Source organism: Dermacentor silvarum, chromosome 7 (assembly GCF_013339745.2).
Source record: "Dermacentor silvarum isolate Dsil-2018 chromosome 7, BIME_Dsil_1.4, whole genome shotgun sequence".
Taxonomy (NCBI): domain Eukaryota; kingdom Metazoa; phylum Arthropoda; class Arachnida; order Ixodida; family Ixodidae; genus Dermacentor; species Dermacentor silvarum.
In genome coordinates this window covers 163686893-163702784 of record NC_051160.1, presented here as the reverse complement: position 1 = coordinate 163702784, position 15892 = coordinate 163686893, and the positions used below count along the sequence as shown (strand labels likewise).

At 42.4% G+C, this 15892-nt stretch overlaps 1 protein-coding gene across 13 annotated transcripts in view; it reads right to left on the bottom strand.

Annotated features, from left to right (window-relative positions):
- The window catches only part of LOC119458646 (ribosome-binding protein 1-like), a 171560-nt gene that overhangs the window by 139546 nt on the left and 16122 nt on the right, over nucleotides 1-15892 (bottom strand). For all 13 annotated transcript variants that reach the window (XR_007468092.1, XM_049671344.1, XM_049671345.1 and 10 more), the window contains exon 2: nucleotides 2918-3120. Coding sequence is in view for 12 of the 13 variants with exons in the window: in XM_049671344.1 (XP_049527301.1) it covers nucleotides 2918-3090 (173 nt within the window). In the remaining variant the exon portion in view is untranslated. The remainder of the gene's footprint in view (nucleotides 1-2917; nucleotides 3121-15892) is intronic.

Below are 15892 nucleotides of genomic sequence, written 5' to 3'. Positions count from 1 at the left end.
CTAGCCGAACGGAAGCCCTGAGGCAGACGTGGAGACGCTGGAGGAGATGGAGAACGACGCTGCGTAAAAGCGGACGGGCCTGGGTAGTAAGCGTCGTGTCGTCGGTTCTCGTCTCGCTCGAAATCGGCATAGCCTCGGCTTACATCCAGCTGGCGGCGACGGCAGTAACGCGATATGTGGCCCCGTATACCGCAGTAAAAGCAGACCGGACAAGGTGGACGCCACGGAGTATACGAAGGTGCAGCAGGTGCTCGGGCTCCCATAGAGGCCAAATGGCCGCAGGTGAGGTCAGGAGGCCCAGAAGGGACAGTAGCAGGTGGCATTGCAGCGACTTCCGCGTATGTGGGCATCGGAAACGCTGCTGGGGCAACATACGTTGTCGGTGTCGTCATGGCTGCCAACTCCTCCTTCACAAGGTTGCGCAAGTCGAATGTTGGCGATGGGGCGGGAACAACAGTGGATCGCCGCTGTTGCTGCTCCTGAAGTTCTTCGCGAATAATAGAGCGGATAAGAGCACGTAAATCAGAATGAGGTGGCATTGGAAGGTCGCTGTCACGGTGAAGACGGAGGGCCTGAAGCTCGTCCAAGCGCTGGCACGTCGATGTAATATCTTGAACCGAGGTAGGATTTTGGACAGCTAAGGCGTTGAATGCGATGGAACCAATGCCTTTAAGAATATGGCGAATGCGTTCGGCTTCCGTCATTTCAACGTTGGCGCGGCGGCATAGAGCCCGGACATCTTCGATGTACGATGTATATGACTCTTGTGGAAGTTGAACACGCGCAGCGAGCTTCTGTTTGGCGACTTCTGAACGGCCAGATGAAGACGCGAAAATTCGCCGCAAGCTGGTAGTAAACGCTGACCAGTCGGCGAAGTCAGTTTCGTGGTTAAAATACCACGTCTTCGCAACGTGGGTCAGATAGAACGCGACGTTAGTCAACTTCTGTCTATCGGTCCACCCATTGGCCGAACTCACGCGGTTGTAGTTGTCGAGCCAGTCGTCGACGTCTTCCCCGCGGAGACCCGCAAAGACTGGTGGATCACGATGAGGGGTGGTAATGGTGCACGATGTCAGTGCAGCCGATGTCGTAGGAGCAGGATCGTTAGGGGTAGCGATAGTGCCGGCGGCCGACGCAGGGGTGGTCATAGCTGTGGGGGTGGCCGGGCGCAGGCGGCGACCAGAACGTAGCTCCAGGTAGGGCAGGAACGCAGGAGGACGTCGGGATCTTGACGCGCCTCCACCACTTTGAAAGACGGAAGACAACCAGGACAGGCAGCACTGGCAGACCCGTTTATTCCACCGGCACGGCCGAGGCTCAAACACGAAGAAGAGAAACAGGGATGATGATGGCTATATACAAATGAGAACGATGAAGTACGTGAAATGTGCTTACAATATATATATATCTATTTCAGTGTATCTACTTTTTTATTATTGGTATAAGTACTTATGGAAGCCCATCTGCATTAATGAATAAATAATGCATATTTACCTCTGGAGAATATTTTTTGTCACTTTATGGTCACTCCAAAAAAATTGCGGTAATTTTTTTTTCAGAATAGCTCAGTCTGAAGATATTAAATCTGTAATTAAAAAATTCAATCCTGGGAATCACATTTGGAAAAAAAAATTTCACCGACGATTACCATACTCCCCAATGCGAATTTTGAGCGCAGCTGTTTAGGTGTTTTGAATTCGCGATACATTGTGGCAAAGAATTTGATTCTTAACGCCAGGGTCCCATGAGAGAGAGAGAGAGAGTGATTGTGAAAAGGAATCGCGTGGCACTCCACTTTCCACTGCTTTCGTCCTTACGCTCTCGCCGTCTTTCACACCCCAGTGTGCTCCACATTCGCTCTTTCATCCTTCACTGGGCTCGTTCGCTCTGTCACGCCAAGGGACGCCGAGGTGGATGCTTAACGCAGGAACAGGAGCCTAAGAGCTGCACTCTAAAATCGACCCTCAAAGGGTTAAGTGTCTGTCTCAGCGGAGCTTAGGGGACAGTGAATGCGTTGAATACACGTCATCTCCCGTTGAAAACGCTTATTTTTGGCCCACCCTAGGAAGATATTCAAGGAAGAACTGTAGCTCACAATGTTTGATTACAGTATTTAGCCCATTCTAGCGTGAAGCTTTTTTTAAAAGGAGAATCGGGCCGAAAATTTCCGGCATGGTGTAATTGGACACACCACCTAAAGCACTCTAGCAACGTTCGTACGCTTTGCCACATAACACAGATGTATTGAAGTGAAGCCAACTTGAAAAACCATGTGGCAAAGCTGACTTTAAGAAATCAGTTGCCATTATGCAACAATCTTTCTTGCTAAAAAAATCGGGTGCTCGTTATATTTCTACTTTGTTTAGGAGCTTTAATGTCATTGCTACGTGCGTGTTTTATTCAGGGGTGAATAAAATGCGCCACTAAACACCTGATTAATTCAAGCAGACTAGGTGACTATTTTGTCACCACCCTGTTTCAAAGGAGATGGCAATAAATCATCATCATCATCATTGGCGTGTTAGAATCAAGCAAATACTGCCAAATGAATCACCGGTGTGTTTTGATAGCTTTTTTTCTTTGCATCTTGTTTAATTTGACTCACCGGATAATTCGATCGATTTCATCGGTCTTGTCAGGGTCGAATTAACGGAAGTAAACTGTATATACAAGTATGTGTCTGTCTCTGTACCATTGTCATGCACTAGAATCTTTTCATCGTGAACCAACTAGCCTGACAGGCTATTTCTGCACGATTGTGTTCTTCCAACATGCCAAACAGCCGAGAAGTGTCACTGATTGGAAGTCTGTTGCGCGACATATTTTCAGAGCTAACTGTGGTTTCCAACTGGTTCCTTAATTATTTTTTGCTTTGCTCAGTGACCCCCACCAAGTGATGATGGACAGGCATGCATACCGCTTGTGGTGCTGCCGGGCCTGCTGGAGGGCGGCATCCTCTTCCAGGGATCGCCGGCGTGCTTCGGCCAGGGCCTCCTCGTAGGTCTTCTGGCGGGTGCCCACCACAGAGACAAAGTACACCACCACCGCCGACACCACGAAGATGGCAGCCGCACAAAAGGCCAGCTCCATTGCACCACCCCCCACCTGCCGCCACTACACCTGCATACAGGCAAAGCAGGGAACACGATATAGCTTCACAACACAAGGCTGTCAAAAATGACAATTCCCAGAAAACAAATCAGGATCAAAATGGCAATTCATTATCCAAGTTCCGTAATGTTACAGGTATTCAGTACACAGGAGGTGGTCCCATAGTCAAAAACTGTATGGGCCCTCCAGAGTAAAAACAGTTATGACAAGTCAAAGCAACAGTAGTAGAGCAATAAGCTAATACATAGAAATAAATAAATAAAATAAAATAGAAAAAATTGAGAGAACTGACTACAAAGAGTAAGGTTTTAGCACATTTCATGACGGCAAGGTATTACCAAAAATAAAACCAGATAGCTGTTTATTTATTTATCAAAGAAAAGTTCTTAGCACTGTACCAAGATCATAACTGGAATTATAAGAAATTGGTACAGCAAACCCTCCTGTTAGTTTTCCTAATACGAGTTTTTCCTTCTTTTAAATTTCCTACATCTTCAATTTTTAAGTCCACCTGAAGCTCATTAAAAAATTGAATGACGCTGAAGCACAAACGCCAGCCAATGTAAACGAATGTAATGAAACCTGTGCTTTCGTAATGCAGGAAGAGTTTTTTTTTTTTTTTTTTTTGCACAAGCACAGAGTGACATTTGTTTCTTGTGCAGCACTTCCGGTTGACCGCCCGAGACAACTGGGGGCGAAATTCAAAATAAATCAAAAAGAAATAGAAAACACATAGTACAGTGCAAAATTCATGGGTTTCATTATAGATATGATACCAGAGCATAAATTTAGTAACAAGTTGAGTCACTGAAGTGTTTGGAATAATTAGAATTAGAAATCACTGATTACCGGACACCAAAGCAAAGAATCGCAGACTTTATAGAGACCCGCCACGTGAGCACGACTTTGGTGAAATTCCAGGAAACCCAGAAGTAGAAAGCAGAAGTAATGACATCACTAATGATGTCACACACAAGAAGGTGGCATGATATTTACCCAGCTAATTATTGGAAAACAGTTGCCTGGCATAAACTGAACATCTGCCTAGCAGAGCGGATGTGACGCCACTCCCTCTCCTTTCTCATCTCCCGGCATGCACCTGCTCACTAGCTCACAACAGCTGCACACGTGCGCTCGTTACATGCTCTGACGTCAGCACTGGAGAGGGCGTGTAAGGTGCGCTTCATGCGCCGCTAGCTAGGGGGCTACGCCCCGCCAGGTGGCGTGCACTGCGCTTCCCCCTCGCCCTTTGCCCGCATATCGTGCCAGGGGAAAGATGTTCGCTCGCTTGCTCCTCCGAGTTCGGTTCGCGCGTTGCGTTCACCATGGAGGTGGTCGTCGAAGAAGCCCTGCCCAGCCTACCCACAAGACTTCAGTATTTATCAGCATGGATTCCGTAAAGCAGTTTCGTGCGAAACGCAATTGCTATGTTTTACCAACGACTTATTTATTAAAGCGGATCATGACGTTGACTACTGATTGCATATATTTAGATTTTGCCAAAGCATTTGACTCCGTCTCACACGACCTACTTATATTCAAGCTTAATCAACTTAACATAGACCCCAGTGTACTTGCATGGATTAAGGAATTTCTCTCTAACCGTAGCCGGTATGTGACAGCTAATGACTTTTGTTCACCTAATTCCCCCGTAACATCCGGTGTTCCGCAAGGGTCCGTTTTGGGCCCTCTACTTTTCTTGATTATATTAATGATCTTCCTACTTGCCTTTCTTTCTCAACTGTCCGAGTGTTTGCAGATGACTAATTTACCAGAAAATTACTTACTATGCTAATTATGGAGATAGGGCACGGCAGCTGGCCGCAAAGGCACATGGATAACCCGTTTGTGTTCATCGCGCAGATAGCTGCATCCCTGCTGCTGATAGCTGCGGGCCATGACTCCGGTGGGACACGAGGCCTACAGATGGAAAACGTGCATACTCGTACTACGCATCCGATACCAGACCGCTGCACCACCGAGCCATTCCTGCTGACATTGCACAGCAACGGCCTATTGTATCAGCGCACCTCGTCGACCACTCCGAGCGCCAGTTCGGTCTTCAACTCGACGTTGGTGGCGCATCAAGCGCTTCATTCTATAAGAAGGGACGACACACTTCCATGGGTCATAGGGCACGGCAGCTGGCCGCAAAGGCACATGGATAACCCGTTTGTGTTCATCGCGCAGGTAAGAAAACACTTTGAACATTGCATGCGTTCCAACGAGGTTTGTTTAATTGTGCTGCCGTGCCCTGGGCTGCTGTGTGAACTAATTTTTGACATAGTGTATCTCGTCAAACTATTGCTATTAGCAGGTGATATAGAAACAAACCCCGGTCCTGATACACCTGAAATTTCCCAGCAACTGCAACAAATCTTGAAGGATTTGAAAGAAATAAAGGAAAAACGACTAACCGCAATAGACAAGAAACTCGAACAACTTACAACCCTAGACAAAAAGATTTCGTCTTGCGCGGAAACGGTCACAAATCTACAGAAAGTCGTTACAGCCCTAGAACTAAAGCTCGACGACCTTGAAAATCGCTCTAGACGATCAAACCTAATTGTGTATGGTGTGCCAGAAGAGGACAAAGAAAACGAAGACGCGTTAGAACTTACAGTAAACGAAAAAATTCTCAAAAAAGTCCTCAAACTAGAAGCTGTAAGTATGGAACGTGTTCATAGATTAGGAAGGCCAGATACCACTAAAACAAGACCAATAATTCTCAAACTTGTCGATTTTAGGGACAAAACTAAAATCTTGAGAAGTTGTTTCAAACTAAAGGGATCAGGTTTTTCGATTTCCGAAGATTTTTCACCTCGCGTAAGAGACTTAAGAAGGAAATTATGGAATTCTGCCAAATCAAGGAAAGAATCTGGTGACAAAGTAAATCTAATTTATGATAAACTGCGAATAAATGGCGATATGTTCTACTGGGATGAGGAAAATAATAGCATAGCGCCTTTGAAATCTGGTTCCGTCAATCCTGATCCAAAAAACCAGCAACGCGGCCCTCGAAGCCTGCGTTCCCGCCGAACTTGATATCCCACTTATCCTTTTTGAACATAAACGCCCGCAGCATATTGAAAAAAACTGATTCACTTGAAGCCTTCCTTCTTACATATGAACCAGACTTTCTAACGCTAACAGAAACTTGGCTAACAGCTGATATTAAAGATGTTGAGATAGCCCCTCCCAACTACGCCATCATCCGGAAAGACCGGACGACACGAGGCGGAGGCGTGGCCATTCTAGTAAAGAAGGGAATCCCGTTTTCAGTGTTACCCGATGTTGCAGACGTTGAGGCTATCTTTTGTAAGCTGTGTTTCGCGTGTCGCACTGTAGTCGTGGGCTGCGTTTATCGCAGTCCTTCTTCCGGCCTCGACACATTGCGCCGGTTGCATGAATACACGGAGCAATATGCATCAGGGTCGAGATTAATAATCGCAGGTGATTTTAATGTTCCCGAAGTGAACTGGCAGACAATGCAGCATTATTCACCCTGTGCTGATGTATTATTTGATTTTATGTTATCGTTCAGCCTCACTCAAATTGTAACTGAACCTACACGTGTACAGGGATCCAGCTGTTCCATACTAGATTTAATATTCCTCAGCAACCACTTTATAAAAGAAGAAACTAAATTAAGTTTACTAGATGGCATTTCTGATCACAAGGTCACCTTTTGCACTATACCACTTCATGACACCGTTATTCCTCAGCAAATTGTCGCATACCCTGACTACAGCAAAGCTAACGACACTAGTATACTTGATTACCTGAATAATGAATACGACTCATTCCTGCAACTTTCACTTAACAGCAGTACGGACATGGAAACCTTGTGGCTCGCATTTAAAGTGATTATATCTCACTGCATAACCAATTACATACCAACTAGAAGAAAGAAACTTGGTAAGCGTAATCCATGGATAACTCGCGACGTTATTCATGCCAAACGTAAAGTAAGCCGAATGCGAAAATTGCTGAAAACTAAACCATTCAAGTTCACGCATCACGATCTCAGCACAGCTATCCAATGTATGAAATCAAAAATTAAGACAGCCAAACAGTTCTACTTCACTAATACATTGACAAACTTTTTGAAAACTGCTCCAACCAAGTTTTGGAACTACATTAACCCAAAGAATCGTAACGATAATGGAGCCTCAATTGAAGAAAACAGAAACTCTGCTAACGTGCTTAACGACTACTTCTGCTCCGTTTTCACAGAGGACGACGGCACAATATCACAAGCAGGATCTACTAGAAATGAGCCACTAGAGCCGCTTACACTAACCGAAACAGGCATACTTAACCTACTACTGAACTTAGACCCAAAGAAATCACCTGGACCTGATAGTATACCAAATGCATTCCTTCGCAGATACGCTAGCTGGATGGCCAAGTACTTATTAATAATTTTTAACAAATCACTGTCCTCAGGCGCCCTCCCTAAGGATTGGAAAACATCTAAAATAAAACCAATCCATAAATCAGGAAGCAAAACAGAACCCTCTAACTTCAGGCCAATCTCACTAACATCTACAGTCTGTAAACTACTGGAACACATTATATTAAAGCGCATAACCAAACATCTTGAACAGGAACACATACTAACAGCTTGTCAGCATGGTTTTCGCAGAGGAGTTTCCACGGTCACTCAACTCATTGAGCTTGTTCACGATGTATCATCAAGCATTGATCAACAGAAACAAATAGACCTAATCTTTCTAGATTTTTCAAAAGCTTTCGATCGCGTAACACATAAGAAATTAATTTATAAACTCGAACTTACCTTGGGAAAAGGACCTATTCTCGATTGGATCAAAGACTATCTTACTAATCGCACACAATTTGTAGAAGTAAATCAGCAACATTCAATTAAAAGAAGGGTCATATCCGGCGTTCCACAAGGAAGTGTTCTCGCTCCAGTTTTATTTCTTATATACATTAATGACCTGCCATTTAATATTTCTGTCAATGTTAAACTTTTTGCTGACGATTGTGTTCTGTATCAGGTAATTAATTCGTATAAGGATCATCTAGCTTTGAATGACGCTTTATCATTAGTACACAAATGGTGTAACGAATGGCAAATGACTTTGAACATTAAGAAATCGGCTACACTATCAATTACGAGGAAAAAACACAGATCAGAATTCAACTACACTATAAATAACGCCACACTTAACACAGTGAAGGAGTACAAGTACCTTGGCTTGACATTAACACACGACTTTAGATGGGAACACCATGTTAGTTACCTCGACCGCACAAAAAAAATTGTTCTTTCTAAACAGACGTCTCAGACTAGCACCCCCAAACACAAAGCTACTAGCATATAACACATTTGTGAGATCAGTATTAGAATATGCTAATGTCGTTTGGTTTCCTTTCACTAAAGAACTCATTAACAAACTGGAAGCAGTTCAAAGGAAGGCACTAAGATGTATTTACAATAAATATAAGTTAACAGACTCACCCACGGAATTGCTAAAACAGGCCGGTATTCTTACCTTACAAAACCGAGCAAAGCTTGCGCGGTTTAAAATGATGTACCAACTTATTCATAACGAAATAAAAATAGACAGCTCAAAATACTTATCCACAACACAAACCCGACCCACCCGACATAAACACACTCTAACATTAAACGAACACCCAATTCATACGGAAAGTCATAAGCATTCCTTTTTTCCTTTAATGACGCGTGAATGGAACAAGCTGGACCCTACCATTACAAACAGCCCAACCTTATCTGCTTTTTTAACATTAGTCGAAAACAAATTGCATGCTTCACAATTCTGACCTACATGTGTTACCATTCATTTCTGTGCCATTTTATTCTATTTTATTGTATATAATATTCCAATTTATTTATAGATTATCACCTCTTGTGTAAACCTAATATTAATACCTTGTACTTTGTCATAGCTGAGTTCCTTTGTTTATTTATGCTAACTTTTACCTCTTTACCAGTTGTTTATTATAAAGTTTTTTGCCTTGTATTATTCTGTTATTACTAACTACCATTCTTTACCGCTTATAATTGTTATCCTATTTCATTACCTCTTGCTATTCCAAAGCATATGCAATGTATATGTTGTAATTAATGCTACGATTTCGTTCACCTTTGACAATTGTCTCCCTTTTTTTGTACTCCTCGTTCATTTTTTAATACGATTTATTTGCTTTGTTATTTCTGCCAACCTTACTGTTTGTCTTTGCTAATTGTCAATATATTGTATGTAAACTAAATATTGTATTAATTGTTATCGTAATATTGTAAGACAACTATGTACATGCCCTTCTGTTATGATCCCTGATGGGATCGACAGTATTAATAAATAAATAAATAAATAAATAAAATAAATATCAATCTGCAACACGATCTAGATAAGGTGTTTGAATGGTGCAATCAATGGCTCATGACACTTAACCCAACTAAATGTAAAAGCATGCGAGTTTCTCGCCATGCTACTACTCATTGTCCGCATACGTACTCCCTCAATAATATTCCATTACCATCTGTTGACAGTTATAAATACCTTGGTGTTCACATTTCTTCTAACCTTTCGTGGAATACGCATGTCGAATATGTAGCTAACAACGCGAATCGCATGCTTGGCTATCTGCGTCGAAATTTTTTTGATGCCCCATCGTCCCTGAAGTTAACACTTTACAAAACCCTGGTACGTTCTAAGTTAGAGTACGCATGCACCATATGGGATCCTACTCAGACCACCCTCATTCAAACTCTTGAAGCTATTCAGAATCGCGCAGCACGTTTCATCTTATCGAATTATTCACGTCATTCCAGTGTCACGTCAATGAAGAAAACCCTAAACTTGCCTGACCTTTCGTTGCGTCGAAAGTCATCTCGCCTTAATCTTTTTCACAAAATCTATTATTATAACAACGATTGAAAGGACCCATCCTGTTTCATCCACCTCATTATATTTCTTCAAGGACCGATCATCGCTTCAAGGTTGGTCTACCGTCTTGTCGCACAAAATTGTATAATGACTCTTTTGTTCCTAGGACAAGCGTCGCATGGAACCACCTTCCCTCCACAATCGCAAGCATAACTGATGACCACGAGTTCAAGATCGCTTTACAAAATGCCTTGTATTATTTTTGTTAGTTGCACGTCTTGTCATTTTCTCCCCACTCCTTTCTGTAGTGCCTTCGGGCCCTGAAAGTATTTTCAATAAATAAATAAATAAATAAATAAATAAATAAATAAATAAATAAATAAATAAATAAAGACCTACAGACAATGATTCTCTTGTGTCGTTTTTTCAAAACAAACACACACGAAGTTAACCTTAAGAACACCAATGCCGAGGTGCGAGTGCCACTAAGAGACACCTAAGTCAAAGATTGGGGTCGCCTACGGATTTCTTCCTTCTTTTTTCTGCAATGGCTTTTGCAGTAGCAACTGACAAATCCATCCTGGCTCACGAGTATGTCCACATGGACAATAAAAATTGTCACTGCCAGCAATAGTCCCCTTTATGCAATTGGTAGGCAAGACGGTGCAAAATTTAAAAATTTCCTTAAATCATCCAATTTTCTCTTCCTCCATACATTGGCCAAAGTTCATTGATTAAAATTTATCAAGAATCGGCAGCACTAGGCTGTGCTTAACTTTTCTCTTAACAGAAGCCCAATCATGTATAGGGAAGATTTACAGTAAAAAGATCAACATTCACTTTATTTTCCATTGTCAGTCCCTGCCTTCATTTAAGCCTTTAATGCAGTTGTCGTGAATTAGTTTTCTGGTTCAATTGGCGGTTGTCCCGCATTTCCAACAAACGATGCTGTGCAGCGACGACATGCAATGCCATCTAGGGGCAACAACATGGGGCTGGCAACCATTGTTTGGAATTGCGATCGCCAATATGCTCTCACATGCAATGTCAACTATTTCCTACAGGTTTTGTGAAGATAAAGGAAATCAGTTAATGCTTACAAAATTTTGTTCGTATTGCTCACATCCTACAGATTACGACAGGTACAGAGTGAGCTTGAAAATGCAGTTAACTTTTGCATTACTGCTTTGGCTAAGTATGTTTCCAATTCAAGATATTCGGCATTTGCGGCCCTCAATGGCTGTAGCAACACGTCAAAAGACCAGGAAAGTGCCTTAATTTTCGACAGGGAATGGACGCGAGATTCTGTTACTGCAGAAAGAGGGTTCACGAACACGTTTTTCAGGGGGATTAAGCGACAGCTGCCTAAGAGAAGTGATGCGAAGTGGGTGGCTCTAGCCAGTGGCCACGCAGCCAAGAATATTTTCATGCACTTGACCGGGATAGGGGGCAGGGCAGGCGAGTGTTGCCATGTATCTCTGGTACATAGAAATTTCAGGGGGGAGGCATGTGCCTAATGTGCACACCCACCCCCCTGGCCTGTAGCCTGCTTTAGCACCGACAGCACCGGATACGGCCCAGCCATCAGCCCATATGCCAACCATGCAAGTGACCAAGGTGCAAGGCACAGACAGTTTTTGTGTGCGCAAAGTGCAATATAAACCTCCGTCTGAGCAAAAGTGTAAACTGTTTTCACTATTTTCAACAGCCATAGCTTACCAGACAAAGGCGTGTTGACCATTCAATAAATGTCATAATCTTTAACACAAAACAAAGGTATTGCGCAAATTAAACCAGGAACTGCCTGAGACTCAATTTTTCATGTGATTTGTGTGGAACATTACTTGGCTCAAGTGCTGGATGTCGCAATTCATGACATACTCCCCATGTTCATAAAAAATTCAGCCTTCACACAAAATGATGGTGGCATTCAATTACGAGGGCTGAATCAAGTCAAGATCTCGAGTAAATTTTTTTTTCTGCAATGCCTTTAATAATTCTGCCATTAAAAGGCATGTTTGAACGCTGTTCTTATGTCTATTTTGTTATTGGACCCTAAACTACCCGCCAGAGCTATGGGTCCAAACAGTATTGTTTTTTGTGTGTATGCAATGAACTAAATAAGAAAAATGTCTAGTTCTTTTACAAGATTACTTGCATGTAAAATGTCTCAAGCTGCAACTAGGATACCTCGTAATACCAGCTTAAAGGGGGCAAGATCTTAGATAATGCATACCGTAAAATTCCAGCGTAAAATTCCGTAAAATACAATTACCCAGCGAAAAAGATTAACACTTAAAAACCCATGAAATGGGTTCGGACGTGGGTACTAAGTGAAGGAAACACTAAAGGATGCTGGTAGAAGTCATAATCATGGGCATGACTCAGCAAAAATGACAATGACTCAGCAAAAAAAGTTTAATGCTAAAAAACCACTGAAATGGGTTCGGATATGGGCACTAAGTGAAGGAAGCACTAAAGGATTGTGGTAGAAGTCATAGTCATGACTATGACTAAGCAAAAATGAGAATGACTCAGCGAAAAAAGATTAACACTCAAAAATCACTGGAATGGGTTCGGACGTGAGTACTCAATGAAGGAAACACTAAAGGATGATGGTAGAAGTCAATCATGGGCATGACTCGGCAAAAATGACAATGACCTGTTAAAAAGATTAATACTCTAAAACCACTGAAATGGGGCCGGACATGGGCACTAATTGAAGGAAACACTGAAGGTTGATGATCGAAGTCATAGTCATGAGCATGACTAAGGCTTTTTGCCTTACGGTATGTTAGGTGTAGCTAACGAGATTCCTGAGGGCTCATGATATGAATGTCATGACATGCATGTCATGTAGGTCATGAAAGAGCCGCGTAAGTCATGGTGCCCTCATGGTCGTTTCGTTAACTTGGTAGGCTCCCCGCACACTGCTTCACATAACATCGATTCTCACAGGAAGTGGGATCTGCCGGCTTTTTTTAATAAAGTGAATGTTACAAGTCACTTAAGCGGACATCATTTTGCCTGCATAACCAATGTTTGTGTCGCGGCCATGCGGCGGTGCAGTGTTGATGTGCTATTTCTGCAGTTCTTTCAGTGTGATAAACATCAATAACAAATCTTTGGCTTAATAAAGTTCATGTTAAATAAGCTTCTCATACCATTCACACTGCGCTTTTTTTTTCTGGCGGGAAAATTTTGGCATCACCATCTCGAATTTTGGTGTCATTCCGAGATAGTGCTCCCCCTAACTTTGACGGTAATTTCGACTTGCTTGAGAGGGAGTGCTTGCTCGGAATTTCACGGCAGTTGGTAATCACAGTTCAATCAATAAGCGTACAGTCAACAGATAATACAAAATAATGCTAAAGTGCAGGATCATCAATAAACTGCCATGCATTGTACTGTCATATGCAGACTATGCTGCACTTTCAGTGCCTACATGATGGCAATTTGTTGCGAAAATAGCGACATAACATGTTGCATACCTGTTAGGTTATACTGCCAAATTGATTGTGCACAAAGTGCACTGAGAATATAGCAGGAACAGAGACTGGTTTCAGGGAGCAGGGCCTTTCCTTAGCGCACTGAGTGTTAAATATTTATTGTCATTTTTATACAAGTTCCACCATAGAATCCACAGCAACTCCCTAAAAAATTGAAGTTTTGAATTTGTTTCAATGTTTTGTGTGTGTATTTCTTTAATGTGCTGAAGATGCAGGAAATCTGCTTAAACCTTTAAGGCGCTGTGTACACCATTGTGTACACCCAAGATTGAGCACCATCAGCAAAAGCAGTGGGGAAAGTAATGATATTTAAATTTTGTCATACATCTTGAAACACGTCTGATTCGAATTGTTCTGAAAGCTTGAATAACATGTGCTGAATATTTTGGTAAAGCAAGTGGGAAGGTAGGTGGTAGGGTATTTTGCTCAGTGTGAGTACGTCGTATGCAGAGAGTTACCTTCTTTCATTGCTTTTTACAATGTGTTGCACCAGGCATAATATTCCAGTGGCTGGATAGGTGCTTTTTAGGACTGCTAGACCTGCAATAGTTGTTCTCATATGTGATGTTCCTGCAGCGAGTTTTTGCATACAGTCCACATTCCGTAAACTTCACCAATCTCATTAAGAAATGAAACATCTTATTCTATTCTGTAGCAGTACGCTTTCGCTGATTCTGAAGATGCAAGAAATGCAGTGAAATTAAGTTTTAAATCAACATAATTGGCACCCGAGAGGGTTAAATTTTTACGAAGGAAATAACTTGAGCCTGAAGGAGCTGTAATCACCATCCATTGCTAGCTCACTACTGTTATAAAAAGATAAATCAGCAGCTAATGTTAATGAGATGTCCGACATGGTGTCCAGGGCTGGTATAATGCACGGATTGCACGGACCCTTAACGCTTCCACTTGTCTGTTCAGGATCGTTCGGAGCAAGCGCGGCTTTTTTGCCTGAAGGTCCTGGCCAAGCTACGGGACCGCCACACAGGGAAAGGGCCAGCCTGCACAGTACCACGTGGCTATTACGTCACACTTTCGTATCGGATAAAAGGACGCCGGACTACTGCGACGGACACTTGGCAGCAGGGGCAGCCTACAGAACGGACCCTTAATGCTTCCACTTGTCTGTTCAGGTATGAACCTTCCGGATTCTTAGTCACTACTTCAATTTATATCCTGCTGCCTCAGCTGCCATTGTTACTGTTGTTGCGTGTTGTTAAACAACCTTGACGATGACTGGAAAACTTCATGCCTTTAAACGCTATCTTCGTAAAGAAATGAGAGATGAAAATTAGAATTGATTTCTTCAACAAAGAGTTTGAATCTATGAAAAAGGACTGCACAGAACTAAAAAATTTAAAAATGTCCCTCAGAGCAATGCAGGAAATGCTCTTGCAAGAAGTTGAGCAACTGAAGAAAAAAGTAAGAAAACGCCTTAAGTGTTACAGCACAAGAACAGTATTCTAGAAATAAGAACATTGAGGTCAAGGGGATTCTGCAGGAATCAAACGAGAACCTCGAAGGTATACTTGGTAAAGTGGGCGATGTAATTGGTGAACCGATAAGGAAAGATAATATTGAAATTTACCAGCGGTGCGGCGTTGCCAATTCTGACCCGAACATTGTAGTAGTTTTCAACAACCGCGCTAAGTGAGATGCTATCATTGAGAGGACAAGAAAATGTAAGTTCCCTACATCGGACATCGGTTACACAAAAAAGCAGCCTGTCCATGTTAATGAGCACCTGTGTCCGCGGCTGAAGAAGCTTATCGGGATGACCACTGCAAAAAAAAGGGAGTTGAACTGGCGCATCGCGTGGGCTAAACGTGGCAAAGTTTTCGCACGTCAGACGGAAACATCCCACACTGTGCGGATTGCATGTGAAGCTGACTTAGCAAAAATGTTTGACAGAATGTCTACTCGCTAATCGCATCGCTGTCGGCACCACAGTTTCTCTGATTTTTTGCGATAACTATGCTTCGTAACATAAAAATTGCAAACCATGGAGATTATCTCAAATTCTTGCACTGCAATGTGCAGTCCTCGAGAAATAAATACGAGGAGTTGACCATTTTCTGACGGGTTTTCTTATAAATTGTTATCAGAAACCTAATAAATCTTATAAATCTTATAATTATTATAATAAATCTTATAAATTATTATAATAATGTTATCAGAAACTTGGTACAAATATGATGACGACGTACTTCGTGTGCCCGGTTATCAAATATTTTTAAACAGGACTACACGCGGTGGGGGCGTGTTACAGTTAGTCTTGAATGAATTGTGATGCACGATGCTACCAGAATTCTCCCTTATAATGCCAGACTGAAGTCTTAAGCGTGCAATGCAAAAATGTTTGCGTTATGATGTACCGCCACAAAATGGAAA